This window comes from Ursus arctos, unplaced genomic scaffold, assembly GCF_023065955.2.
Source record: "Ursus arctos isolate Adak ecotype North America unplaced genomic scaffold, UrsArc2.0 scaffold_4, whole genome shotgun sequence".
NCBI classification, from domain to species: Eukaryota; Metazoa; Chordata; class Mammalia; order Carnivora; family Ursidae; genus Ursus; species Ursus arctos.
In genome coordinates this window covers 82,081,664-82,109,019 of record NW_026623056.1, presented here as the reverse complement: position 1 = coordinate 82,109,019, position 27,356 = coordinate 82,081,664, and the positions used below count along the sequence as shown (strand labels likewise).

The window sequence follows — 27,356 nt, the reverse complement described above, 5'->3', positions numbered from 1 at the left end:
ACTGTAAAATAGTGATGGCAGTGCCTAGGCTTTACTGTTGCTGTGAGGGTTAGATATGCTAATGTGTGGAAGACAACAAGGTGTCTGGGTCATAATTAGAGCGCTTAGTTACTACAAGAACTTTTAATGACATGGCCTAGAATTACAAAGAAAGAAACGGTGTTGTCTAAGAAGGGGATTTCCCTTCCTAATTTAGAAATCTCATTGTCCAGGGGCGCCTGGGTGGCGCAGTCGTTAAGCGTCTGCCTTCGGCTCAGGGCGTGATCCCAGCGTTCAGGGATCGAGCCCCACATCAGGCTCCTCCACTGGGAGCCTGCTTCTTCCTCTCCCACTCCCCCTGCTGTGTTCCCTCTCTCACTGACTGTCTCTCTGTCAAATAAATAAATAAAATCTTTAAAAAAAAAATTTTTTTTCATTGCCCAGTAAAGTAGAACCAGAATTTCTAGGCAGAACTACCACAAAACAACACAAGTTTAGGAATTTGAAGTTGAAAATCCATTACCAGAATGGATACAGCTTGAGGGAAAAAACTGCTTGTTGAATGCCAGACTGAGAGATTTGAAAAAAAGAACAGTGTCCGCATCCCAGTTCTGTCATTTGCTGGCTGTGCAGTCTTAGTAATGTTTCTTCATCACCTGGGCCTTAGATTCCTTGTCTGTAAAAAGAAGAAACTCTATCTAAACTATGTCTACATTGTAGGCTTCTTGTGATGAAGTATCATATGTAGATATTTAAACAGAGTATATAGTAGTAGTAGTAGTAGTAGTAGTAGTAGTAGTAGTCGTAGTCGTAGTAGTCGTAGTAGGTGTTTGTGGTGTTACCTTCCATCCTTTCTGAACAGATGTCATCTTAGTTTTAAAAATGGCTCTTCTAAACATGTGATCTTGTGACGTGTTGAGGTTCCTTCCTTCCTTCCTTGTTTCTGATAATCTGGCATGAGCTGTGAAGTTTTAAGGAAGAAACTAGTGCCCACGTAGTAAGTTCTTCATAGCCCTGTCTATACCATTCTCTTTTTTGTCATATTAGTATGTTTTTGTGCAAGCAGCATACAGACATTTTTCTTCAGGCATTTATAGTGATTGGATGAGTCTTGGTACATTTTACAGTTAACTGAAAATGTACACCCATTTTCATATGTGCAAAGTTCCAGAAGTTTTTAGTGTGTTAAAGAGAGTATTTTAATATTTATATTGCTAAATTAACTATAAAATAAGCATATAGAAAATAATCAAAGAAAACACTGCATTTATAGTTGGTGAAGAAAAGCAGAGTAAAAAATTCTTTTTCAGATGGCATTTGTGTAGTAGTGGTTTGTCTGTGAACCAAGGTCCTAAGGGGCGAGTGGGAACGTGAGATGGTACATGACTGTGTTGGGATCATAGATGATAGGAAGCATCTGTTGTTTTTATCAAGACTTTTGTGTAGTGTTTCCCAATCCCAATTTTGAAATGGGATATTGACGTAACTATTCCAGAAGCTACTTGATAGATTTGATTATGATGATGAGCCAGAAGCTGTGGAAGAATCAAAGAAGGAAGATGCTGCTGCTGCTGCCACCGCCACCGCACCTGCTGTGGCTGTTGCGCCTCCAGCGCCCTCCGCCACTGCACCCACCACCGCACCTGCTGCTTCCCCTCCGCAGGCACCCTTGTAAGTTTCTTTCTATGCTCCTCGGTGGATACAGAGTTGGGAATCATTATAAGGGATAAGACAAGTACAGTTGACCCTTGGCACAGCGTGGTGATGAGGTAGGGTTGCCAACCTGCCCAGAGTCCAAAATCTGCATTATAACTCGCCTCCCCCAAAACTTACATAGCCTACTCTTCACCGGAAGCCAAACCTGTACACCTAGTTTGTATGTTCTATGTATTGCAAACTGTTCTTCAAATAAAAGTAAGCTAGAGAAAGAACAATGTTAAAATCACAAGGAAGAGAAAATATGTTCACTGTATTACACTGTAGCCAAAAAACTGTGAGTGGGACTCACACAGTTGAAACCCATGTTGTTCAAGGGTCAGCTATAACTTTAAAGTAACAAAATCATTTTTCATAATCATTATTTTTTAAAATTATGGTATTTTGGGTTGTCTTTTGAATGGGGAGGGGATCCTGTCAGATTTACAGTTAAAAATGGCTTTTATGTTGGGAATAATGCTGAATGTGTCAATTGGTGTAGGCAAGTACATGATTCAGTAAGATGTTAATAATGACTCCTGAACAACATTCTTAATGTCTTTGTAGTATAAATGTGGCTTAGAATCTTACGTGTTTTTGAATGGATAAAATGAAGATTGCTCATCTTTTTTTAGTGGGTTTCCTGGAGATGGCATGCAGCAGCCAGCATATACACAACATCAAAATATGGATCAGTTTCAGCCTCGAATGATGACAATACAGCAGGATCCAGTGCACCATCAGGTATACACATTTTTCTTGCCGCTGAGTTTTAAAATGTGAAGATCTATTCATTAGAGCATATGGATTGCACTTCACAGACCACTCTTATTTAGCTGTGTGTTTGGCTAAGTAGTACTGCAGCTGCAGTCAAAGCTGTTGAGCATATAATTGACTTGTTTTTTTAAAAAGCTTTAATTAAAACAAGCATACTAAATATTACATGCTTATAATTTAATAATAAGTATTTTTTTTACAATCGTTTAGAGAGAGATTATAGTTCTGTTTCAGGGACCCGGCCTGCTTAATGGTGCATCTCTTTCCCTTGTGAGGAGCTTTATTGGGGTAAATGTTGTTGAGATGTTTTAGAGGGTTTTTAGCTCTCAGAATTCAGAGTATAGTTTGAAATCTGCAGTGAAAGGAACATAGTACTCTGGAAAATTGCAAGAAGTTAGTAGGGATTTGTTTATTGGGTTTATTTTAGCAAATCCTTTATTCAGAGTTTCCTAAATTTGACTGCACAGCTAAATTACAGAGGTAGGGATCTAATGCTAAAGCCAAATCTAAAGAATCTGGTTTCCTGTTTTTTTTTTAATTGTATAGTTTCTGTTTTATAACCAGCTTTGGGAAAGAACTACTTCATATTCTTGGTTTAGAAAGGGTTCTAAGAAATCTCTTTAGAGTATGTTCATGTTCTTACGTGTATCATCTTTGATCCATTCTGTAAGTTGCTAATATGAAATTGATACTGTGATTTTAGTGATTTATTGATGAATGAAGTTAGAGAAGTATTTTATAAGCTTGTTTAAAATATGAAGAAAACCTGTGGACTTATTTCCAAATGTTTAACAGTTACTGAAATTTTATAAATAAATTAGAAGGAATACTTCTTTGTGATGTTATAATTACACTTTTTTTTTTTAAAGATTTAATTTATTTGAGAAAATGAGAGAGCACGAGGGGAGGGATAGGGAGAAGGAGAAGCAGGCTCCCTGCTGAGCAGGAAGCCTGATGTGGAGCTTGATCCCAGAACCCTGGGATCCTGGCCTGAGCCATAGGCAGTTACTTAAGCAACTAAGCCACCCAGGCGTCCCTATGATTATGTTTTTAATATTGTTGGTATTGGATTGGCACATGCAGAAATAGGTTACATTGTGGTTTACTCTCATTATTATTATGATATTTAAACCCTAAAAGTAGGGATATTAGTTGAAATTCCCCTTGGAGTAAATTTTTAAAAAGTGAACCTATACGTCAATGCTATAGTCACTCTCCCTTCCAAAAGGTTTAATTGCCTTTGAAGTTGAAGGGAGACAGTTTTCAGTACAGTACCTCTCTGACTTTTAAGTTTATTCTGTCACATTGTTCCTCATATAAATGAAATTATGTCTTTAAATATATAAGGTCAAGCCTATGTATATATAATTTTTAAAATGAGTTCTAGAATTTTTAACCTATATACTTGGATATGTAACAGTTCTTCAGATAAGCATTATACCTGTGGAAATTGTTAATCGTTGTGTGTCAATACACAGTTTTTCTGTGATCGAAATTTGTTGAAGATATTTTAGTTTTATATCAAGGAACTAAGGGCTTTCTGAATTATTTTGGTAGCTGTTACTTAAAATCTACTAACATGCTTTCTTTAAAAACAAAAGGTTCCACTTCCTCCTAATGGACAGATGCCAGGATTTGGCCTTCTTCCTACACCTCCATTTCCTCCCATGGCTCAGTCTGTGATTCCTCCAACTCCACCCGTCCAGCAGCCTTTCCAAGCTTCTTTTCAGGCACAGAATGAACCACTTACACAGAAGGCACATCAGGTAAAACTTTATTCTCAGATTGGTTATCTTTTTGGTTGCTTTGACTTATGTGCAGATTCCTGCCTGTTTGCTTGTTATCTTCATTTTTGAATGTGAAGAAAGACTATTTGTTGGGCACATATTCACCCTTTATGTGTCTACAGCTTTTCATCTGGAAAGTGGACGTAGTAATAACACCAATTTCCATAGGATTCTGTGAGGATTGAGATAGAGTATAGAATGCTTAACTAATGTCTAGTTTACCACTGTAATCAATGGTTTAATAAAATCGTATGTAACTTAATACGAATTTCCAGAAGTAGAGAAGTGTTTCCTCTAATCTTGTAGACCACATAAAATTTTTTTCTTTTCACTGATGGACAGTCATTATTAAACTTGTAATGTGGTGTCAAGTAACCAGAATAAAACTTTCAAGGCAAGAGATTTGTAATTTAGCATTTTTTAGATTTTGTCATCTTGCCTTTATAATTTCAAGTTCTCTCATTTAATGATGGGTGGTTGTTTTTGTTTTTTATTGATTTTTAAAGGAAATGGAAGTAGAACAACCTTGTATTCAAGAGGTTAAGCGGCATTTGTCTGATAACAGAAAGTCAAGATCTAGGTCAGCATCCAGGTAATTGATAGAAAATGTTTTTCCAATCCTGTATGTTTTAGGAGACAGATTAAAATCAAACTGGATTATTTTTAGATATGCAGTATTAATAAAATAGCATTTAGTATATTTGTATGTCTGTACATGTAGAGTGGGAGCAGAAGTAGTAATTTAAAAAACTAAGGTCAGTCATCTTAACCCATGCTTTTCCCCTTGAGTTGCTTCAATGCCTGCATGCATATATGCATAGAATGATAGGAATTATGTATTCACAGTTCCTTTACAAGTTTATCAGCCAACAAAAGTGGAAAGATAACAAGTAAAACTATAATCAGATAACATTTTTAATTGCTGCAGAAAAGAAGTTAACTGAGAAGATACCAGTAGTAGCAGTCTATCTCAATGGCGACAGCTTCTTACACTCCTGAGTACATAATTGAGTATAGTACCGAGTTATCAAAGATGAGAGATACTTTTATAAGCTTAACAACCTTATTTATCTCATTTAGAATATGTGCATGCTTTCTAACTTGCAACATATTAAGATTTTTAAATGAATTCCCTGCTATTGAATTATTACATGTCCTGTCATTAAACTACCTAGTTATATTTTTTCTTTTTCAGATTAATACCCGCTTACATTTTCAGTTTTTTCTCTGTTCTATCCATTCTTCCCCTTGTGAAAATGTTAGGTCACCAAAAAGAAGGCGATCTCGATCTGGCTCTAGGTCTCGAAGGTCCCGTCATCGACGTTCTCGATCTCGGTCCAGAGATAGACGCCGACATTCTCCTAGATCTCGGTCCCAAGAAAGGCGAGATCGAGAAAAAGAAAGAGAACGCCGACAAAAAGGCCTTCCTCAAATCAAACCAGAAACTGCGAGTGGTAAATTAACCTTATGTTCAGACTTCTTGAATTATTTTTTTCCGTGTTCTGGGTATAAAATGTTTTACAACTGTTAGCAAAATACTGCTTTATTGTCTCTTGTTTGTTTGTGCTTTGGCATACAACCCTTGAGTTTGCTTTGATATGTTAAGCTAGCTGTAAAGCCGCAAAAAGGAGTGAACCTAGTTAATAGTGATGAGGAATAAAGTGACAGCGTGTCTTGAATTTAATGTATGAAATGGAAAGCAATTAACTAGCTCTCCTATACATGGAAAGGTTTTATTTTTTTTCCAGATTAACTGTTTTAAAGATTTACAGTTTACAGTATCTATTAGCTTGCATTATCTCCTGAATCTCATCATGTATTTAGAATATAATATGTTTAATAAGGTGTGCTAGACCCATTCATTCATGATACAAGTTTGTAGATACTATTAAAATTTTAATTTATAATACAAGTAGGGCATATGTAGCGCTTCTGATTCTGGGAGACTTATTACCTAGGACACAAATAAGAGAAAAACTGTCCGTAACACTCAGCAGTTGGAGAGGGACAGCTGTATTAGTGGACAAAAGCGCTGGACTGGTTTTTGATCGAGAGAGTTGGGATCGGGTCTTCTGCTGCTCACTTGCCAAGGGTGGCCTTGGGCAGGTTATTGCATCTCTGGCCCCAGTTTAGATCTGACCACAAAAGGGCCAGATTTTTTCAACTCTTATGTTGTTCACTATCGTTCCATTTCTGGAAGTATTACCACAATTTTCTAGAATTTTTTAGGTGTATATGGGATTTGCTACTTAACCTTACGTTATCATATGACCTGTGCATTTTTTCTATAATGATTTTCTTTTTAATTGTAGAAAAGTACAGTGCTGCTCATTATCAAATGTGTATATTTCTATCATTTTAATTTTATTTTAAGTTTGTAGTACTACACTCTGGGTGGGACAGCTGGACAAAAGGACTACTCAACAGGATGTTGCCAGTCTTTTAGAAGAGTTTGGTCCAATTGAATCAATTAATGTGAGTGTTTATTAAATTATGTAATGACAGTGGACAGGTGTGATTAATGTCATTTTATGAAATTAAGGACTAGAGACCCAAGTTAAAATTTGCCCAGCTTTGTAGAAGATGTGGCTAGTGTAGGGGTTGAGTCCATGTTTAGCACTTTCTGCATTTAACCACATTTCATAGATAACCAAGTCTAATGTGAAACCCTTTTCTAAAAAAAATCTATATTAACAAAGCTTGGAGAACTGTAGGTTTATTAAAAACTGGCAATTGAAACCAAACTTGAATTGCCAGTTTATATCTTAATCCCCGATTATAGAACCTGTCTTGGTGGGATGGGTAGGGGGCAGGGGAGTTGGGATCGTTGGAATTGGTTATTATTTATTTTATTTTGTTGCTCTTTGATTTGATTATATTTTTATTAAAATGTTTTGGAGCAGATGATTCCTCCCAGAGGTTGTGCCTATATTGTTATGGTTCATAGGCAAGATGCTTATCGTGCCCTGCAGAAACTGAGCCGAGGAAACTATAAAGTGAACCAGAAATCCATAAAGGTACAGTTTTATACCTTGTAATTCATTTTTTAAAAAATTTAACACATAATATTACTTGGCTCTTTAAAAACTAAATTTGGACACTGAGGTATTTCGTATATATCTTTTTTAAAAAGGTTATCTCCTAAACATTAACATAAAATTTTAAATGCTAGCTTCATGTAGAATTTCATTTTTTAACAAAAAATGTAGATAGGTTCATCAAGGTATAATTGGTGCTTTAAATATCATGTTTAGTAAAAGATTTTGTCATTCAAGATTTTTTTGATCTTACACATTAAAAAAAAAATTTTTTTAAGTTTTATTTAAGTAATTTCTGCACCCAGTGTGGGGCTCAGACTTACGACCCCGAGATCAAGAATCACATGCTCTTCCAACTGAGCCAGCCACGTGCCCCTTGATTTTGCACATTATTTAAGTTTGCCATCTCATTCTTAGAATAAACTATTAAAAATACTTAACAGAGATAGAGAAAAAGATGTAGATACATGGGTATTCTTCCCATAAGGGGCTAGAGTCAGCATTTTCTCAGTGTCGTAACACTTTACCCTTTGATTGCACTGCAAGAGGATTTTGTCTAATGTTGAATAATTCCAAGGTGTCCAAGACTTTGGAAAGTGGTCCCCAGTATGCTGGACTGTTCAGCCTTTCCCTGATAAATATTTTCCTTTTCTCTAAGTTTTATGTTGGCTAAATTGAGAAGTAAGGGGTTGGAGGAATGGATAAGGAATTAATGCCAGTTAAATTGGCACAAAGTGGGAGAAAAGGTTAACCAGTTTCCTGGCATCAAAGTGAAATCCGGGGATAGCAAGGCCAGATTGCTCCCCTCTTGCCTCCAAGTTTGAGTGATTAGAAATTCGAGAAACAGTTAACTCTCAAAACTGACATTCTTCTCCCTTCCTTTCTTTTTATATTTTGATTAATGGTGATATAGATTGCCTGGGCTTTAAACAAAGGAATAAAGGCAGATTATAAGCAGTATTGGGATGTAGAACTGGGTGTTACTTATATTCCATGGGACAAAGTCAAGCCTGAAGAACTGGAGAGTTTTTGTGAAGGAGGAATGTTGGACAGTGATACACTTAATCCAGGTAAAGCAGTATTTAATTTCATCTAAAATTCATCTGTTTTCTTGATTGTACGTATGAAAAATGTTTCTTCGCAGTAGGAAGTGATTTTTGAGATTTTTCAAGTACCCACTATGTGCCAATCTCTTCATTATAAACTGAGGAAACAATGCTAAATAAGACAGATGTGGTCTTTGCCCTTAAGGCAACTTTTTAGTGAGACAGATTCAGACATAACTGAAAGAATGCTGATTGTGGGGTTAATCAGTAATTACAGTGTAAGTAGATTGTAAGTAGAATTTTTCACTGCGAAAACCTAATGGATCAAATGAGTCTTAAACTGACCTTACTAGTATTGCGTTTTAAACCAGTGCGTCATAATAATTTCTTTGAAAGCATTTAAATGCCCAGAGAAGCAGTCAAAAGTAAACATGTAAGACGAGGAAGTTACCTGTGCCATGAATATTAAAAATGGCACATTGACAGTAGGATTACAGTGGGGAAAAGAGCAGCAGGTGTGGGCATGACCTGGAGATTGATAGATAGCTGGACAAGGAGGACTGCAGGGTGGTATGGCAAAATAGAAGTAAGTGATTAAAGGAGTTTCAAGCAAGCAGAGTTGGTTTGAGAGCCAAAAAGAAGTGAAATGGTGCTGGGCCATTCCCATACCTTGACCTCTTTCCCCATAGTCCGTGATGCCTTCACTTAAGAGTAGAGCTGGGTTTTTGTTCAGGCAAATACGTATCAGGGCTCTACCGTGTGCCAGGCATTCTGGTCAGAGTAAAAAGAATCTTGCTTCTCCCTCCTGGGATTTTTAATCCAGACAAGAACATAGACCCTAGAGCCGGAGGTGTGTATGTTGAGTCCCGTCTCTGCCACTTATTGGTATGTGACCTTGTTTTCCTTAATTTCCAAATTGTTTTCCTCATTTATAAAATGGGAATAATAATGGGACCTACTTACAGATGGTTATGAGAATTCACTGAATTAATACATATATAGAAAACACTTAGAATTGTGCCTGGGACACAATAGGCATTCTCTTGCATGTTTGTTATTGTTGTTCGTTCACCTAATTAATACTTACAAGATTAGCACAGGCATTTCTTTAATAATCATACTGCTGAGTTTTTTAATATAATCAGCATTTTTAAAATAATTTCTAGATTTAAAGTTACAAACTGAAAATGGTAGACTTGTGTTGTTAAATTTCTTTAACTCTCATAGATTGGAAGGGAATCCCCAAGAAGCATGAAAATGAAGTTGCTCAAAATGGAGGGGCTGACACCTCACATACAGAACCAGTATCACCCATACCTAAACCTTTACCAGTGCCTGTCCCTCCTATTCCTGTCCCTGCACCTATAACAGTGCCACCTCCACAGGTAAGAATATTGGGGGCACTATTTAAACTTGTGTGTGAAAGAAAAACCTTTCTAAATCTTATTTATTTAGATGTATGTCTAGATTAATGTTCAAAGACATGAATACATAAATGTGCATATTGTTAATATTTTGGTATGTCGAACCTAATTTTTATAAATTCCAACACATATTTTCATAAACATCAGTAAAAATCAAATTAAATTCATATAGCCTTACATCTGTCTAGATTTTTCAGTGTCTTTATAATGTTTCAGACTTGAGATGCAAACCTGATAGCATTTTATATTCGGCTTCCTCTCGTTTTCTTTTATTGGATCTTTGTTCTTTGGGGACTTTATGTTCTGAGGGAACTTAAAATATATATCCCAACAAGCAGCTGTTTTGAGGTAAAGAGGGTTTCTTCATTTTCAGTTTGTGTGGTGCTATCATGAACTTTTTTAATGGATGAGCCATTTAATAAATTGAGTGCCACTTAACACGAAGGTATATTCTTAAACGTCTGCTATCTGGTCAGTGCATTACTTCAGAGGAGAGAATCTGGATTCTAACAGAACATAGTTTGAATCCCAGCTCTGTTGTTTATTCTTTACAACATGACTTTGGGCAAGTCACCTGATCTAAGCTTTAATTTCCTATCTGTAAATGTGCAAATTCCCTTTCTTGGCTTTGGCTCTGGTGTTCTTCCTAGGTCAGAGTTGTTTTGAGGATTAAATGAGATAATGTATGTTAAATACTCAGCATGTTTCCTGTACCTTTTTCAATTTCTCACATTAAATCTGAATCAGATAAATCTGAGCTATCACAAAAGTGTCACCTAGCCTTGCATGTATTTAGCTGTGATATTTTATAAATGGATTTCCTAAATTGGCAATCTCTTTAGTTGATCTTTTGGACATGCCCATTCAGCACGGGTTCTAAATAAGGTTCAGTGTATATCACCACTCATTTAAAGAAACCTGACTAATCCGTTAAAATTGATCATACTTATTTTTTTTTAAATAATAGCTAACATTTGTTGGGTGTGTATTAAATGACAGGCCTTAGAACTTAACGTGTATTACTACTTTAATCCCCATAATTATGTGAGGTTGGCACTTTTTCATTTTACAGATGAGTAAACCGAGGTCTAGAGATTGTAAATAGCTTACTCGGGGTCACAAAGCTGGTTAAAAGGAAGAGGGGTCAGGCAGTTTGACCCCAGAACCTGGGATCTTAATCACTGTAAATTGCCAGGTAGCTTTTCTTAGAGTTGTATTTCTCACACTTACCTGACCATGGATCATTTTTTAACATATCATATTCTGTCAGATCACCAATAGATACTCGTGAGGTAAAAAGTAAATTTGCTATCATAGAGTAGTGAACAAAAATTTGAATTCTGTCATTTATAGTAGGTACTAATTACCATCTGTTATTAGATAAATTTATTCACACAATAAGTACAAGTTTAGAAATAGCTTTTTCAACAAGATCTTTTCTTCATCTCTACTTACCATATAGTTGGGAAGGCGGCTGCATGTGGCTTCATTATTCTTTCTTTGTTTTCAGGTCCCACCACATCAGCCGGGTCCTCCTGTAGTTGGTGCTCTCCAGCCACCCACTTTCACGCCTCCCTTGGGCATTCCCCCTCCAGGTTTTGGTCCTGGTGTTCCTCCTCCACCTCCTCCTCCACCATTTTTGCGCCCAGGATTTAATCCGATGCATTTACCACCAGGTATACTGAGTTTATTCAAGAAGACATTCTTTTTTAGAGCCCAAAATAAGGTGACGCAACATAAGTTGACATTTATTTTTCTTATTCTAGGTTTTCTTCCTCCTGGACCCCCACCTCCTATAACTCCACCAGTATCCATTCCTCCTCCTCACACTCCACCAATAAGCATCCCAAACTGTAAGCATGTTTTTCCTTTGTGTTCACTCGTCCTCTTGGAGTTGGGAGTAAGAGGGAGAATGGACCAGTAATAGGGTCTATAGTATGGCAAAAGAATGTTGACTGGGGAGATAATTATTCAGCTTCACATGTTGATGTAATTATATTCCTTAGCTACTATCGCTGGTATAAATGAAGACACTACAAAAGACTTATCTATTGGAAATCCCATTCCAACAGTGGTGTCTGGGGCTAGAGGAAACGCCGAGTCTGGTGACAGTGTGAAAATGTATGGCTCTGCTGTGCCACCTGCTGCACCCACGAATCTGCCCACCCCTCCTGTAACCCAGCCTGTTTCACTTCTTGGTAAGTTAATTTTTTTTATCATTAGTCTTTTTTTTCCCCCCACCCCAGTTAGAGGGGTGTGTGTGTGTGTGTGTGTGTGTGTGTGTGTGTGTGTTTTAAACAATGCTAATTTCGGTAAAATGTTCTCTGAGACTGATATTTTTCTTTGAGGAAGGTCTTCCTCTTAAATATGTGCACTTGGTCTTTACCGAGAGTAGCCAAGAGACAGCCTCAGAGATGAAATTGTGTTTGTTATCCTGAAGAAAAGTGTGGATTTGTACATCTTAATTTGGTATAGGAAAGTGATTAATCTCTGTGAGAAGGAATTGGTACAGAGTCCATGATTGATATAACCCCAGACATCCAGCTTTATAAGAGATAGCATTTCTTTGATCACCTAGAATTTTTTCCTATCTGGACCAATTTTTATAAAACCCTGGGCTGTGGTAACCCTCTCTGTTGGCTAGTAAAGAAATTATCTTTGATACATTGTAATAAAATGGCTTTATTGCCTCAGTGACAGTTGCACAGCCTGGGGCAGTGCTTTCTCACCCCTCAGTTTTCTTTACCCACAATTTTACGATCAAGGAAAGTATGATTTATATTGTTTACATCTTTAAGGGTCTTTACCCTTGCTTGCTTGAATTATAAATGGTTATTTCATATACTTGTTATGGTGACCATCTTTTACATTAATAAAATGTTGTATTTTGAAGTGGTTTTGCCGAGTATAATTAACACTTGATTCTCCCTAGTGGGTAGTTAATTCATCCTTAGTATTATAACATTGTGGTCCTGTAAGCCCATTGTATTTTTCAGAGGTATATGTATGTGCACATACGTGCTTTCATAATCTTAGATGTTTTTTAAGGAGAGAGCACATTCGTTGCCTCTGAGATGTAGGACTGTGGAACATTAGTTTGTGATGCAGGACTTTTACTTTTCACCTACACCTTTCAGTGTTGTTGGAAATTTTTACTTTGTGCACATACTACATTTATAATAAAAACCAGTTTGTTTCCAAATAGCATGCTGTCTTCTGCCCTCTCTAAGACTGAGCTTAGTCTGATAATAAACTTGACTTTTATTTCCTTTAGTACACAGACTGGGTAATGGTAAAAGAGGATTTGGGATTAAAATTTGTCACCAGTAATGTAGCGGTAGTCATCATAATGACTGGAAATAGTTTGTGAGGAATTTGCTTAAGAGGTCTGCACCATAATGGAAATCATGTAGTAGAAGGAACATTGTTCTAGGAGCCAGGAAACCTTAAAATCTTTGGATCTCAGTTTTGTTATGCATTTTGTTTTTCATATCTATAATAAGATGGTTGCATAAGAATCACAGAATCTGAGTTGGATAGTATTTTCTGATCAACCCCTTTCCTCCACCTCACACTGACACCCCTGATTGTGAATTCTCTTTTTAATGAAATTTCCTAGTGTAGCATTCATGGGTATTAGGTCACCTGAGATTATTTACAAAGTGGCATTCATTTGTGCTTTTTTCTGGTGTTAGTAAATCCACTGAATGAAATCTTTCTTCATCCCCAAGAGTTTAATAACCACTACTTTCAAACAACCTTGAAGACTAAGTAGCCTGCCTCTGATTTAACATTTAGGTCTTGAAGACTCCGCCCTTTATTTCTTATCACTACTGAGGTGCATAATTTAAACTCCGCATCCAACATGTGAAACAAAATAAAGCACAGATGAAAAGTTGGTGAGCTTGAAAAGCAGACTTAGTAAGTTAAGTACTGCTAGAAAAATAATTACATTTCTTAGCATTTATCATTACCTGACATACCTCTTTGTATGTCTTTCCCTCCTTCTCCCTCCCAAATAAATACATACTAGAATAGAAACTCCATGAGAGAGGGACATTTGTTACTTGAGTAAGTGGATCGATAGATGGATAGATAGTGCAGAGCTGCTTATACTTTACCTCTGCTGGTGATCTTTGTAACTTTCAAAGCAAAATTTAGAAATTGGAGGCTGTTCCAAATCTGGACCGATCAAAATGTGACATAAAAATGAAAACTGTTTTTGTTAAAATAAGTACTTTTAACTAAGAAATGCAGTTTAGTTCCAGTCACGAGAAAGCCTTTCATATTCCTTCAGTTAGAAATCTTGAGAAGAATATCCTATAAATTTTGGCCTTTAGAGAAAGGAAACTTTTTACTGTGTGTGCAAATAAAGGAGGATTTATCCAAAAGAGGGATCGCAGTTCCATCATTCTGATAAAGAAATGCAGTAATCACATGTAATACTGCAGCACTGAAGGACTGCTAATTAGGTTGGGATATTGTTGATGTTGATCAAGTAATAGAATATTAGAACTAAGATACTTTCAACTTTATTCTTGGTGCTCTAATGTTTTTTCTTATGATAATAAAAAGAAGTGCTATGCTGTACCAGGAAACTTTAAGCCTAGAAGGTGATATGAAACTCCAGGTTCTTCATCTGTTACAAAAAAAAAAGGAATAAAAATGACACAACAGGTGTTGTGATTCGGTGAGCTTATGTATATAATACAACTCATGGGGCCTTCCACAGGGTAGGCCACCCATGAATGGTGGGTGCTTATTACAGGGAAGGAGTGTCCTAGGCAATATTTAGAATACCTAGACAAGAGCTCTACTTTGTAATGCTAAGATTATATTACTTCAGCTGTGATTCGTTTTAAACTGTTTTATTTGTTGGCAAAGGAAACAAGTTTTTTAGGGAAAAAAAATGTATCTTGACATAGTCCTCAGATATTTTCGTGGTAGAATAGACCAGGTCATAAGTTCGCACATTTTCAAGTTCCGTCACTTGGCCTGCTGAGGAAATGCATTAGTCATAGTGGTATTTCATTGAAATAGCATAATATGATATTTGTATTCTTCCCATTAATGATACTCAGGTAATTTTCTTACAAGGGAAGGTGAACCTATCTTGGATCTTAATTTCTGAAACATGGCAATAATATTTTTAAAGTAGCAGGGGCCAAACAACTATTCATCACATCTCCCAAAATTCAGTAGTAAGGCCTGATTATACGGAGAGGAGGCAATGCAGTGCTGCAAGGATTGGCTTAAAGAATTTTAAGAATTTTCTGAATGATCAGGTGTAAGTGTGGGTGTTAGTTTGGAAGTGGTAACTACCTATTTCTGAAGTTGGGCTGAGATACCGCACACTACCAAATTTGTAGAGAACTAAACCTCCATCTTGTAGAAATTCTGATTATTTTAATAACTGGTAATCTGAAAATAGGAAGTTATATGATACACAGTAATAATTCATTATCACTTGATTTTGAAGAAATCCATTCTTTGTACCTCACACTCCAAAATAGCTAGTCAGGACAGTGGTGGTTTCATAAAATCTATTGGTAACAGTTGTTGATCATTTAGGAGAGAAGGAATATTAATGATAATAGCAATTCAGTTTATTCTCTTTACTGTATTAAGTGTATGTGTTTACTTTTCAAAAACTTGTATAACATGTATCTCTAATATGTATAGCATATTTTTGATTAAAAAGTTCATTGTAAATGTGAAATTTGGGCTACTTTGGTGTTGCAGACAATAAAAAAAATACACAAAAAAATGTTTGTTTGTGTTACATATCTCTGCTGTGTTACCAGTATATCCAAAATACCATTTCAAGGAAAAATTATGCTAACTTGGACGCCTTCCTTTTGTGGAAAATTAAAGCCTTTTCTCTTGTCGGATACATTTATTCATTAATTGTTAATGTGCAAATTCTCTCTAGTTTTGTCACATTGCTATAGATGATGGTGAAATTTATAAATAAGAATTGGGTATTTCTAAGATTGCTTCCAACTTACTGGTAATTTTGGTTACCAAAGATCTAAAGCAGAAGTCACAAATTGGTGGCCTTCAGGCTGAATTGCTAGACAGTGGTGTGATGCCCTTCAGACTTGATTTCCACACATCCCTGCATGAACTCAATAAGCATTTGAGTTGATGTTTCCAAATTTGGACACTTCAAGAAATTATGTGTACAGAATTGGTTTGTGAATTATTGTATACTTAAATGGGTGTGTTTGCTTTTATGCAATAGTTATGATCCTTAAAACTGCCCAGAAGATGAATAGTTTTACCATCACATTCAATAATTACCTTAAAATTGATAATTTGATTTTGGTGATTTCACTTAGCTTGGATTTCTCTGTCTAGAATTTTATTTTTTTATAGTTAGTAATTTTTAACATTTAAATAGGACATTAGAGCACCAATCTAGTGTGAATAACATTCAAAGAAAACCTGAAGAAAATTCTAGAAAGTAGTTTTTTTGATGGTAATATTTGATTTTTAATAAAACTTTCATCTTTTAATATTTTTTTTCTTACTGTGGACTTTGCTATAATGTTTGGTTATTTTAAATTAAAAGCTAGATGGATCTACTAGGTGTTTGATTTGGTACCCCAAAAAGGCTGTTGACCTTTGTCCTATAAAGTCTTCTCTTTGAAAGCTAATTGGTACTCTAAATATTACATTGGTAATTATTCCACTAGTGTTACATAGTAGAAATGGTTCCCACATACTCATCACAGTACCTTCAATTTAGTATATAACATTGTTCGGTGGATACAGTAGATAACTAATAGCTATTAATCCACAACAGTACTTGCCTTGGATATGAATTGATGCATGAATACACTATATTTTCTCAGAAGGTGAAGTACTTCAAATGAAACACACAGGGGGAAGGTCTTGTACAAAAACTTGAAAGCTGCTTATCACATTGTCTCCATGTCCCTCTGTGCTTCCTAGGCTATAGAACTCCAACCTAAAGAGTCTCTCTTAAATTTAAATCTTTCTGACCTATATCACTTTGGGCTTGAGGAAGGTGGAGGGGCAGACACTCTGGGCTCTAGATTGATTTTGGTAGGCAGTGGTGTTGCTGTGAAGAATTTCAGGTAAGATTTTTTTCCAGCTAACGTTGAAAGTAAAATTCCCTAGGGAAATCTCATTCAGTGATAGGTGAGTTGTTTATTCCACACTTCTTGACTCTAATAGTGCAACTCTTAACTCTAAGTCAGAGCTGTTATACTTTGCCGCTTATAGTAAAATAGCAATTTGTGTGCAAATTGTAAAAAGTGACTATAAATGAACTATAGGAAATTGACCAGACAGAGCCTATTGTGCATTATTTTCCAAAAAGCCAAGGAGTCATTTTAAAATAATCTGTGTCTGATTTCTCTTCATTTGAAATTCTGGTTTTCATGTATTTGGATTTTATCAAAATATAATGTACCCCTGTGCTAAAAATAGATCCACCTCTCAGTATACCCGCATTATGTATTAATTGAAAACTGAAATTTCTCTTGAAGATCTCTCGTTAACATTCTAGGCACTATTTGTTTTTGATATAATCTTAATGTATAATACGGTCTAAAATGTGCTTTCTCATTCTTTGAAAACTCTAGCTCCTTACTCTTTTGTTCTCTCCAACTCCCAACATGGTACCTGCTATAAGAATTGCCTGGGAGTCTTCAAAATAGTTATGCTCTAAATGTTACTAAATGGTAAATCTAGGCAAAGGAAAGACGTGTATGGGTCGTACTAGTATTTCCATTTTCTGAAGGTCTGGAATGAAAAAAAGACATTTAGTGATTTTTTAAAATTATATATATATATATGTGCATGCCTAGGGATTTCAGGGTATTGGTGGGATAGATAAGTGGTTGATAAATTTTTTTCCTTGTGTGGGAAAATTTCATTCTGGATTCATGCAAATGCCACAGTGACCTTCATTTTTTGGGATCAGATTAAAAAAGGTGGAACTGCAACTAGGAAGAGAAGAGGAGGTTGTGAAAGAAAATTGCAGCCTTTCTCAAAATAAATTTCAGATCTTTGTAGGTTAACAGCGGAAAGACACTCCGCGCCCTGGGGGAGAAACCTGGACTTAGAGCCTCTGCTCTTGGACCCTGAGAGAGATTTTCTCCTTGATGAGTTTGGTCGTCACCTCTGCCACCACCATTGATTCGTACATTCAGCATGTGTTTATTCAGTACCTACTGTATGCCAGGCACCCTTCTGGATACTAGAGATACCGGAATGAACAAAACAAAAGCCTATCTTTGTAGAGCTTATATTCTAGTAGGGACTTAGATAATAAATAAACTGATAATTTCACATGGAGATAACCCTATGAAGAGTGAAGCAGAAAACACTCAAGAATTGGAGGAGTGTCACATGGGATGTGCTATTTTAAGTAGGATGGCTCAGGAGGGCATCTAAGGAGGAGATACGGAGAGAAATGATGGGGAAGAGCCATAGAAATAGAAGACATTTCAGGTAGAAGACAAAAGGAGGCCAGGATTGAGAATGAACTTGGTTTATTTGAGGGACCACAGTGAGCTAGTGTGGCTGGAGCAGGGTGAACAAAGAAAAGAGTGGCAGGCTATTAGTTTAGAGAAGGTTGTTAAGGGCCTGGTTATGAGCACAATGGGGAATGTTGTAGTTCTAATCCGATGTATATTTTATAAAGGATTATGGCTATTACATAGAAAACAGACTATAGGAATTGGTAGGAGTAGAAAGCAGACACTAGATGCTGTTGCAGTCGTTGAGATGCAGGCTAACCGCTTGGGTTGGGGGTGGTACAGTGGAGGAAATGAATTGGACACTGAATTTATTTTGAGGATAGGGCCTCCCTGTTGCCTTTTTAATATGGGATATTAGAGAAGGGAGTCAAGAATGAGTATTTGACCTGAGCAATCAATGGGGTGCCCATTCCTGAGATGGGCAAATGTTAAGGAGGAGTGGGTTTGCAGAGAGGATATCAAGTTAAAATGTTGGATATTTTAACTTTGAAATTTAGGTGCAGATGGTAAGTAAACAACGTGGTGAGTAAAGTCTAGAGATGTGATTTCAGATGTCATCCACAAACACATCAGCAAAGCCAAAGGAGCCTGTGAGAGTACCTAAGGAGGGAATGTAGAGACATAGAGGGATGAGCCCAGGAATACTTCAACACCTAGCACTTGAGAATACAATACTGAGAACTAAGGCAGGCATAGTTCCCTATGCCAGGAACTCTCCTGAAGAGTGTGTATGTATCAGTCATTTGAGCCTTACAGTCCTAAGAGGTAGGTACAGTTTCCCCATTTTATAGATAAGGAGGCATAAGCATGAAGAGAGAAAGTATCCTGGCCAAGTCAGCAGCTACAAGTGATAGGTCCAGAACTAAAGCTAGCATTGCTCCAACACCTGTGGTTTTAACTGCTCTTCTATACTGTTCTATTCAGCAGAGGATACTGGAAGGTGCAGCCAGTACTAGGGCTAGGAAGCAAAGTACAGTTCAGGAAGGCGGGAGGGGTCAACTATCAGTTGTATTGACCGGTCAAAGAAGGACACTGAAGCTTGCTGCCTGGATTTAGCAGAATGAAGTCTCCTGGATAACCTTAGAAATGTGGTTTCCTCAGATGATGGATCCAAAAGCCCAATTATGTAGGGTCAGGAGAGAATGAGAGCTGAAGAAATGGGTATGGTGATTTTGGACATCTTTGAGGATATTTGTTTTATAGAGGAACAGTGAAATGGGGTGATAGTTGAAAGGAGATACAAGGTAAGGCAGGGTGGTTTTTGTTTTTTTTACTTCTAAAAGATGGATGAAAAACTGAAGCATCTTTTTTGGAAAATTCAGCAGAGGGGAAGTTTTTGGTGCAAGAAAGAAGAGATGTTTGCTAAGTTGATATCCTTACATAGGTAAGAGGGCATGCTTGGGTTCAGGGTTTGAATAAAGGGCTTAGCCCTTGGAGCATAATGTTTTCAGAAGGAGTAATATGGATACAGGTAAATTGATAGATGTAGGTAAGTGAATGAAAAAGTCATCTTCCAACGACCTTTATTTTTTTTCATGATAAACCCCAATATGTATATATAATAAATGGTTTCCATTATAAACCATATAATGGAATAGTACTTGGTAATTTAAAAAAATGAAACATTTAAACATGCTACAAGATGGCTGAGTCTTGAAAAGATAGACCAAGTGAAAGAAGCCAGTCACAGAGGATCACATATTGTATGATTCCATTTATATAAAATGTTCAGAATAGGCAAATCTGTAGAGACAGAAACTGGAGTATGTGGTTGCCTGGGGTAGGGGGGTGGGGGGGGGCAGTTGCCCAGAAATGGGGGTGGTAGAGTTTGGTTTTTTTTGAAGCGATGAAAATATCCTAAAGTTGATTGTGATGTTTTCCCAGCTCTGAATATACTAAAAACCATTGATTTTACACTTTTATGTGGGTGAATTGTAAACTGTGAGTTTTATCTCACTGAATTTGTTATAAAACAACCCCCCCCCCAAGAGTAGACAGGATTAAGGAGAAACAGGAACAGGTGATTTAGATATCTAGGGAAATAAGAATTCGAACAGACTAGGAAAGTTAGGATCGCTAACCAGAATTAAGGAAGCACTTGTGGTTGTAGTTATAAACTTAAACCAGTCGGCATGTTGAGGGTGGGGTGGCCCCCAGACCTGTCTGTACAGGTGAGGTAGAAGAGTTGCATTCAAAACCATTGAGGTTTTTCCAGGGAACTGTGGTGAGGGGGCAACCCTGTACTCTGAGGCAGATAAGGAGAGGGAAGTAAAGACAATGGAGGGCATTGTGGGGGCCTGACCCTCATGAGATCAAAAATTATTCCGGGAAGCGTGCTTGCGGATGAGGGTTTGGAGGGGATTTAGGTGTTGGCAACGAAAGGGCCAGGATTTGAGAGGTGGTGGTTTTGGTAGGACAGAGGACAAGATCATTGGTGAAGAGCTAGAACTGCCTTGCCTGGATGTTTCCGTGTACTTTTCCTCCCTCCCCTTTTCACCTAGCAAGTCCTTGCTTCCCTTAAAGGATCCCACTTAAATTTACATCCTCTTTAAAGCATCCAACTAACTGATGCATTTGGGTCACTCCCACAGTATTTAATTCAAACCTTTAGTAACTTTGTTATGTGTCTCCCTGTCCTCCCCCCCCCCCCACAGTCCTTAGCAGAAAGCTACATGTTGGGTGGAAAGACACTGTGTCTCTTATTTATGTTCTGAGATTTCAAGGTCCACATTGGTCTCCAGCCATGATACCAACTTCCCCTTCCTTGCTGCCCTTACAGCCTTTTAACATACCTGTTCTTAATGTCACATAATTCTGGACAGCTTTGCTCTAGATAGCAATGGTACCTCCTCTTTAATCTTATTTTTTAATTCTGAAATGTCTAGTTTTTTACTCATCATAGGAATATTCATAGTTAAGTCTTGGTTATTTTGAGTTAAACTCCAGGGTATTTATTATACTTCTCAAATTTGGGGCTGTCCCTTTTCCTGCATTAAATTCTGCTTTATTAAAATTTCGGAGACTTTAGGGTGGTGTTTCCTCGGGTCTGAACTCTTCCCTTTTCTCACCTGAACTGTGGGTAACACCGGGACTTCCCTTACGAGCTCTAGGTACACATACCAGCTGCTTCTGCACATTTCCACTGGATCTAACCCAGTCTCCTCTAGCTCTCAGTAGAAATTTGTCCTGTCTCCCCAAAAATAGCTTATTTTCTCCAATTCCTGCACTTCATTGATGGCTTCCATCTACTCATTCAGAGCAGAAAGCTGTGCTCCTCATCTCTGGCCCCTCTGTCTCGATTCAGTCTCATTTCTGTCCCCTGGATCCCAGGGGTAAGAGTCCACCCGCTCTCTGCTGTCTTTCCCCTCCTGGCTCTCCTGTACACTGCTTGCTAGAAAGGTCTTTCAAAAATGAACACAGGATCATCCCTGCAAATAATGCCTTGGTCATTGCCCCCCGACTCGAAGTCAAAGTCCAGCTTTCCTCTTGTGGCGTAGCACACCTCTGAATTGCCCTAGCCCGCCTGCTCGGCCTCAGCCTTTCCGCATAAGTGATAGTAGTTTGTATGCATGCAAATCCTTTCTTGCTGCTTCAGTAATAAACCTCATGTTCTGTATTTGTCTTCTCTCTCTAGTCAGAAGGACATTCTGTTGCAGTTCTCTTGACCAGTGATGTTCTCCCCCCTTTCTGTTGAGACCCCGTTCAGACACCCTGGGCCTCGCACTCCGATTCATGCACACCGGCTTCGTCAGTTCCGCCTTTGCCGCCATAGAGCTTGTGCCATTGAAGCAGTTGGCATGTTTCTTTGTACTTAGGCTCTATCGTGTTCGAGGGAAAGGACTGTGTTTTGTTTAGCTTTGTATCTCTAGCACATGGAATGAGTTAATAATGTAAAGCTCAGGTGTTCCATATGTGTGAATTAATTTTTTTTAATTTGTAGCTCTAGAAAACCTATCAGTGGCATTGCAGGTCATACTTCCAGATCAAATGAATAATTGCTTGAATACCCTTTAGACCTGAGTAACTCACTGTATGTTTAGTCCATTGATGTATGTATAATGTCAGCTTTCCTAATTAAAAATGAAATTCAGCTAGCATGCCTATCAAGGGCTTATGCCACCTGGTGTATTTTTATTTAAATATAACTTTCATTGTAAATGCAACACATGTTGACTACAAAAATAATAATCACAATTTTGTCAATCTCTGTGCACTCTCAAATACATGTTATAAAGGACTTAAGAGATGTGTTCCTAGAGACAGGTTTATATTTTAAAGAGTATCATTGCCAATTTATCTGTTCTGTACGAGGGCGAGGTGGCCTTGCATCCTTTGGCCATTGTCAGATTGGTGGTTGAAGAAGCCAGTGTTCGGTAAATCAGGAAATAGGACCTTTCCATTGTCCGCAAGAGTCACTGTTTCCTCTTAAAGATTCATCTGAACCTAATTCTTTTGTTATAATAAGATGCTTTGAACCTTGTTCCCATTTTTCTAGTGTTATTTAAAAATTCGGCATTGGCCTTTTGAGCCTACAGATAACTACAGTGGTCATCTTAAAGGCTGGTGGGAAAGTATAGCTCAATTCAAGTGTTATCTATGTGTGGCATCTCTAGTAAAAGGGCAGTAACTTGGGTGCATGTATTTTATGTTCGAGTTACAGTCCACAGATGTTGGGACTCGTTTAGAAGTGAGAGAAGGGACGTATCTTAGGTGCTTTTGTTGCCCTGCTGTATGGTATATGGTCAGTGTTTACTAAATGATAGGAATAACGTTTGCCATTGTGAGTTCCTTTCGATCTGAAATATGGGATAGGTTCTGAATGTGGTTTTGGGATTTTCAAGGAGAGTCTGAAGAATGAGGAGACAAGGTCTTTGCCTCCTTTGTCTGTTTCATAATTTCTAGCTTTTTACTGACATGTGGAAGCTCAGTGCGTTCACATTTTTCCCAGCTACTAAAATGCTTGACTTTAAATTCTGGTGGTATTGGGGGACCACAAAAGGTTAATGAGATCCGAATCAGAAATGAAAAATGCATTCATTTTAGTCAAGTCAGATATTTAATGTTAGGATATTTATCACCCGCCAAAGTAGATGTAATAATTTCAGCATTTAACTATGGACAAGTCTCTCAGCTCGCTCTTAGGTATTTTATCCCGTTTATTCTCAGCAAGAAGCAGGTAGTATTCTCGTTTCTGAGGCACATGTCCAAGGTCATTCCTAAGTGAGATTTTATTCCACCAAACATAATGTACTTCTTTTTAAGCATTTGAAAGAAGGTGTTGTGTGTAAGTAAATACCAAAGCTGTTGAGTCTTCACGTTAAAAGTTATAAACTGCTGTACATACATTTTCAGGTCCACTCTATTTAGTCCTTAAGTCTGACAGAATAGTATTGGACCACACGTTGTGAGGAGCAGAAACTGAAGTTAGAAACTCTTGTTTAGTATTGCTTATACAAAAAATTTTGGAGAGAGCAGAACTTGTTAAATGTTTGCTGAAGTACGTGGGGGGAAGTGGTTCAAGCTGATGTTGGGGTGGGGGGCAATACTTAGTATTAAAGTATTGGATTTGCTTTTCTCTTACCGTTTCTCTTACCATTGTTGGTCAAGAGTCATAACCAATAACTTGCTCAGAGGCCTTTCTGCAGTACATGGGTAAATAGTACGTATTCTAACAACATCTGGAACATTTTGCCTTGTGATGTTGATATTTCAAAGAAATAGATGATGCCTTCGTGTTACTTAAGTGGTGAACCAAAACAGAAGTCCGTACTGTTTGCCCTAACATTTTAATGATGGGTTGTTGGATTTGTAGGACTTACACCAAAATGTGAGCAAACTCTCATGTTAATGGGAAATAAAACCAGTAAGTCCTTGTCACTGTCAACAGCACCAACTTCGTCAGTCTTGTCGCCTTAGGAAGAATGAATGGCTGAACTGTGAGCTTACTTTCGTCACTGTGGCCCAGCCAGTTAGCACCTTATGCTGTGCTTTGAAAAAGAACCTGTAAAAATAAACTTTTCACTGGTGTATCAGTCTTATTTTATAAGCATTACTGTTCCAGTGATGCTTACTGTATAGTAAGACATTTTAATGAATCAAAGAGACCTCCCCTCTTCGGTGGATTTTCTGGGTCAGTCACCCCATTTGTTTCTAGTATTAAGACTTTAAAGTGTAAAATTTCCTAAGAGTACACCTGAGCTGGCCTTCAGGTGACTCAGTTCAGCCCTTTCTCATTAGGCCTAGTACATTGTATTTCTTAGATGTTTTAAGTATTTTGAGTGTTTTAAGTATTTTTACCAAACAGCTGCTAGTGAAGGCTATAGGAGACTTTCCAAAATTGGTATATTTCAAATTCCTTTTCCACCTTATTTTGACCTCTATCAATATTAGATACTAATTATCTATACACTAATTATATATACATATATCTTCATGGAATATGTATAGTATCATATCTGTAAGACTGCATGCCAGGGTTGTTATTGGGCCGTCACATTGAATTTCTCACAGGTAGACTGGCAAACACCACAAAATTTGAAGATTCTGGATTGAACTTCATTTTGACTGGAGCTCCACAGGAAACAGGTGAAAATGGAATGCCATCTTCCATGTTCCTTTATATACATTTTTGTTTTTACTTTCTCTTAGGTACTCAAGGAGTTGCACCTGGTCCTGTAATTGGGCTCCAGGCACCATCCACTGGTCTTCTTGGTGCCCGACCTGGCCTGATCCCACTTCAGCGCCCTCCGGGAATGCCTCCGCCTCACTTACAGCGATTTCCTTTGATGCCACCTCGTCCCATGCCACCGCATATGATGCATAGAGGTCCACCTCCAGGACCGGGGGGCTTTGGAATGCCTCCACCTCACGGAATGAAAGGCCCCTTTCCACCGCATGGCCCCTTTGTTAGGCCTGGCGGAATGCCAGGGCTTGGGGGCCCAGGGCCAGGCCCAGGGGGTCCCGAAGACAGAGACGGAAGGCAGCAACAACCGCAGCCGCAGCAGCCGCCCCCGTCGCAGCCACAGCCGCAGCAGCCGCCACCAGCGCAGCAGCCGCCACCAGCGCAGCAGCAAGCACAGCCGTTTAGAAATGATAACAGGCAGCAGTTCAATTCAGGTAGAGACCAAGAGAGGTTTGGAAGAAGATCTTTTGGAAATAGGGTGGAAAATGACCGGGAACGGTATGGGAACCGTAATGATGATAGAGATAATAGTAATCGTGAAAGGAGAGAGTGGGGAAGAAGGAGCCCTGACCGGGACAGGCACAGAGACTTGGAAGAGAGAAATAGACGCTCTAGCGGGCATCGAGACAGAGAGAGAGATTCTAGAGATAGAGAGTCTCGTAGAGATAAGGAAGAGAACCGAGGAAAGGAGAAGCCTGAGGTGACAGACAGGGCAGGTGGTAACAAAACCGTTGAACCTCCCATTAGCCAAGTGGGAAATGTAGACACTGTTTCAGAACTTGATAAGGGGGAGTCTGAGTCTGCAGTTGTAAAATCTTCTGAAGAGTTACCTGCTGAGGCTACCTCATCCGTTGAACCTGAAAAGGATTCTGGCTCAGCAGCAGAGGCTCCTCGTTAGAGACTGGAATTTGTCAAAATGTGACAGTGACACTTCTGGAGTGTAGAGCTTGAGGTGTACAGATGCTGTATTATATTTGCTCCTGCTATATCACAGCCCCGCAGTAGTGGGTGGGGAATTGTAAGCAATTTGATTGCTTCCCTTCTATTTAAAAATAGCCACAAAATAACAAAAAATACTGAAAATATGAATAAATATTACCCTTTTTGCTGTAACTTTTTAAAAGTTTTGACTTTAAAAAGTTTACAAATCGTAATTAGAAGTGCTCTCTATTTTTTTTTTTTTTTAATTTAAGACAAGGTAACGGTGAAAGCTCCTCAAAACAATAGGGATGTTTTTAATAAACTCTATTTTCATAACAAACTTTAATGTGTGCTATTCTTCCTACACTGCATTAAGGTGGAAAAGGATTGTTCACCATCAAAGTTTGAGCTGTTAATACTGTATTGGAGTCTAAATTAGACTTGTTTATTTGATGGAAATAGACATCTTTATGTAGTTATTCTCAACACTTTCATTTGTACTACTTTTGAATTTTAGCATTTCAATCATAAGGTGTAAAGTTTAGTTGTTTTAATGTTAATTGAAAAGCTTGTTAGTTTTGCAGTTCAATCAAGGTTTTCTTTTTTACCATTGGCTTTGTGGTAAATGTTGCCCTAATTAATTTGTAAAGAGAAATTTTGCTGGGGGAAAACTGGATCCCAAAGTGACCCGATTGTACTATAGAATTATCTGGTTGCCTGGGTATTACCTATTAGAAATAAGGTTGAGTGTTTTCTTACCATCCCATTAAATTTTTCAGAAGGGTGAAGGAAATCAAGGTTAACACATTTGCAACCTAAAAGCTTTTTGTCTTATTTTATATGCTTAAGGACTTAAATGCAACCTGTTGTTTCCTTATAAGCCTTGACTGTTGCCTTTCTTTACCATTTTTTAAACTCCCCTGCTGGGCAGAGGTTGACCGAACTTTTTGTCACATATAAGAACATATAAAGTATTTTCTCTTTTGCTTAAAGTTGTTGGGTTAACTAGGAAAAAGAGATGTAGTTATCCAAGAACTATTACATGAAGACGTCCGAAGCCGAATCAAACCTGTATCTAAAATAGTACAGAAAAGCAGTTCCATAAAACTGCTTTCTTTCCCCAGTGCCAAGGAAAAGACTTGTTACACTGTCCAAGTATTTACGGCCTTGTTGAAGCTTTTTTTCCTTAAACTACCTTTTTAAACTGTCCTAGTTTTAGTGTGAACAGGTAACTTTTTTTTTTTTTTGCCCTCATCCCCAGGTGAAGCTGCTTTATTACTTTGGTTTTTTAAATAGTACTCTGCAGCAAGATCTTTGTTTTGACGGGGAGAATGTATCTAGGACAATGTTCTTGTGTTCCTGGCTTTAGAAAATGAGAGAAAATCCAGGTTGATATCTGCACTTGAATTCTAAAACTTGTCCTTCGTTTGATGTTGGCCCACCTGAGACGCTTAAAAGTCCTAACTGAAACTGCTTCTGGAAAGAAATATACAT

The 27,356-nt window shown here is 37.8% G+C and overlaps 1 protein-coding gene across 4 annotated transcripts in view; it reads left to right on the top strand.

Annotated features, from left to right (window-relative positions):
• Positions 1-26,202, top strand: part of SCAF4 (SR-related CTD associated factor 4) — a 55,827-nt gene extending 29,625 nt beyond the window's left edge. For 2 of the 4 annotated variants that reach the window (XM_026514214.4, XM_048214776.2), the window contains exons 8-20: positions 1,475-1,650; positions 2,310-2,418; positions 4,053-4,217; positions 4,745-4,830; positions 5,502-5,692; positions 6,613-6,713; positions 7,142-7,255; positions 8,190-8,346; positions 9,550-9,707; positions 11,257-11,422; positions 11,513-11,599; positions 11,819-11,944; positions 24,908-26,202. In XM_026514214.4, coding sequence (XP_026369999.1) covers positions 1,475-1,650; positions 2,310-2,418; positions 4,053-4,217; positions 4,745-4,830; positions 5,502-5,692; positions 6,613-6,713; positions 7,142-7,255; positions 8,190-8,346; positions 9,550-9,707; positions 11,257-11,422; positions 11,513-11,599; positions 11,819-11,944; positions 24,908-25,839 — 2,568 coding nt within the window. In that variant the 3' untranslated portion in view covers positions 25,840-26,202. Of the gene's footprint in view, positions 1-1,474; positions 1,651-2,309; positions 2,419-4,052; positions 4,218-4,744; positions 4,831-5,501; positions 5,693-6,612; positions 6,714-7,141; positions 7,256-8,189; positions 8,347-9,549; positions 9,708-11,256; positions 11,423-11,512; positions 11,600-11,752; positions 11,945-24,907 lie in introns of all 4 variants that reach the window. The other 2 variants (XM_026514140.4, XM_044378225.3) reach the window with 1 other exon arrangement.
• Positions 26,203-27,356: the final 1,154 nt, after the last annotated feature.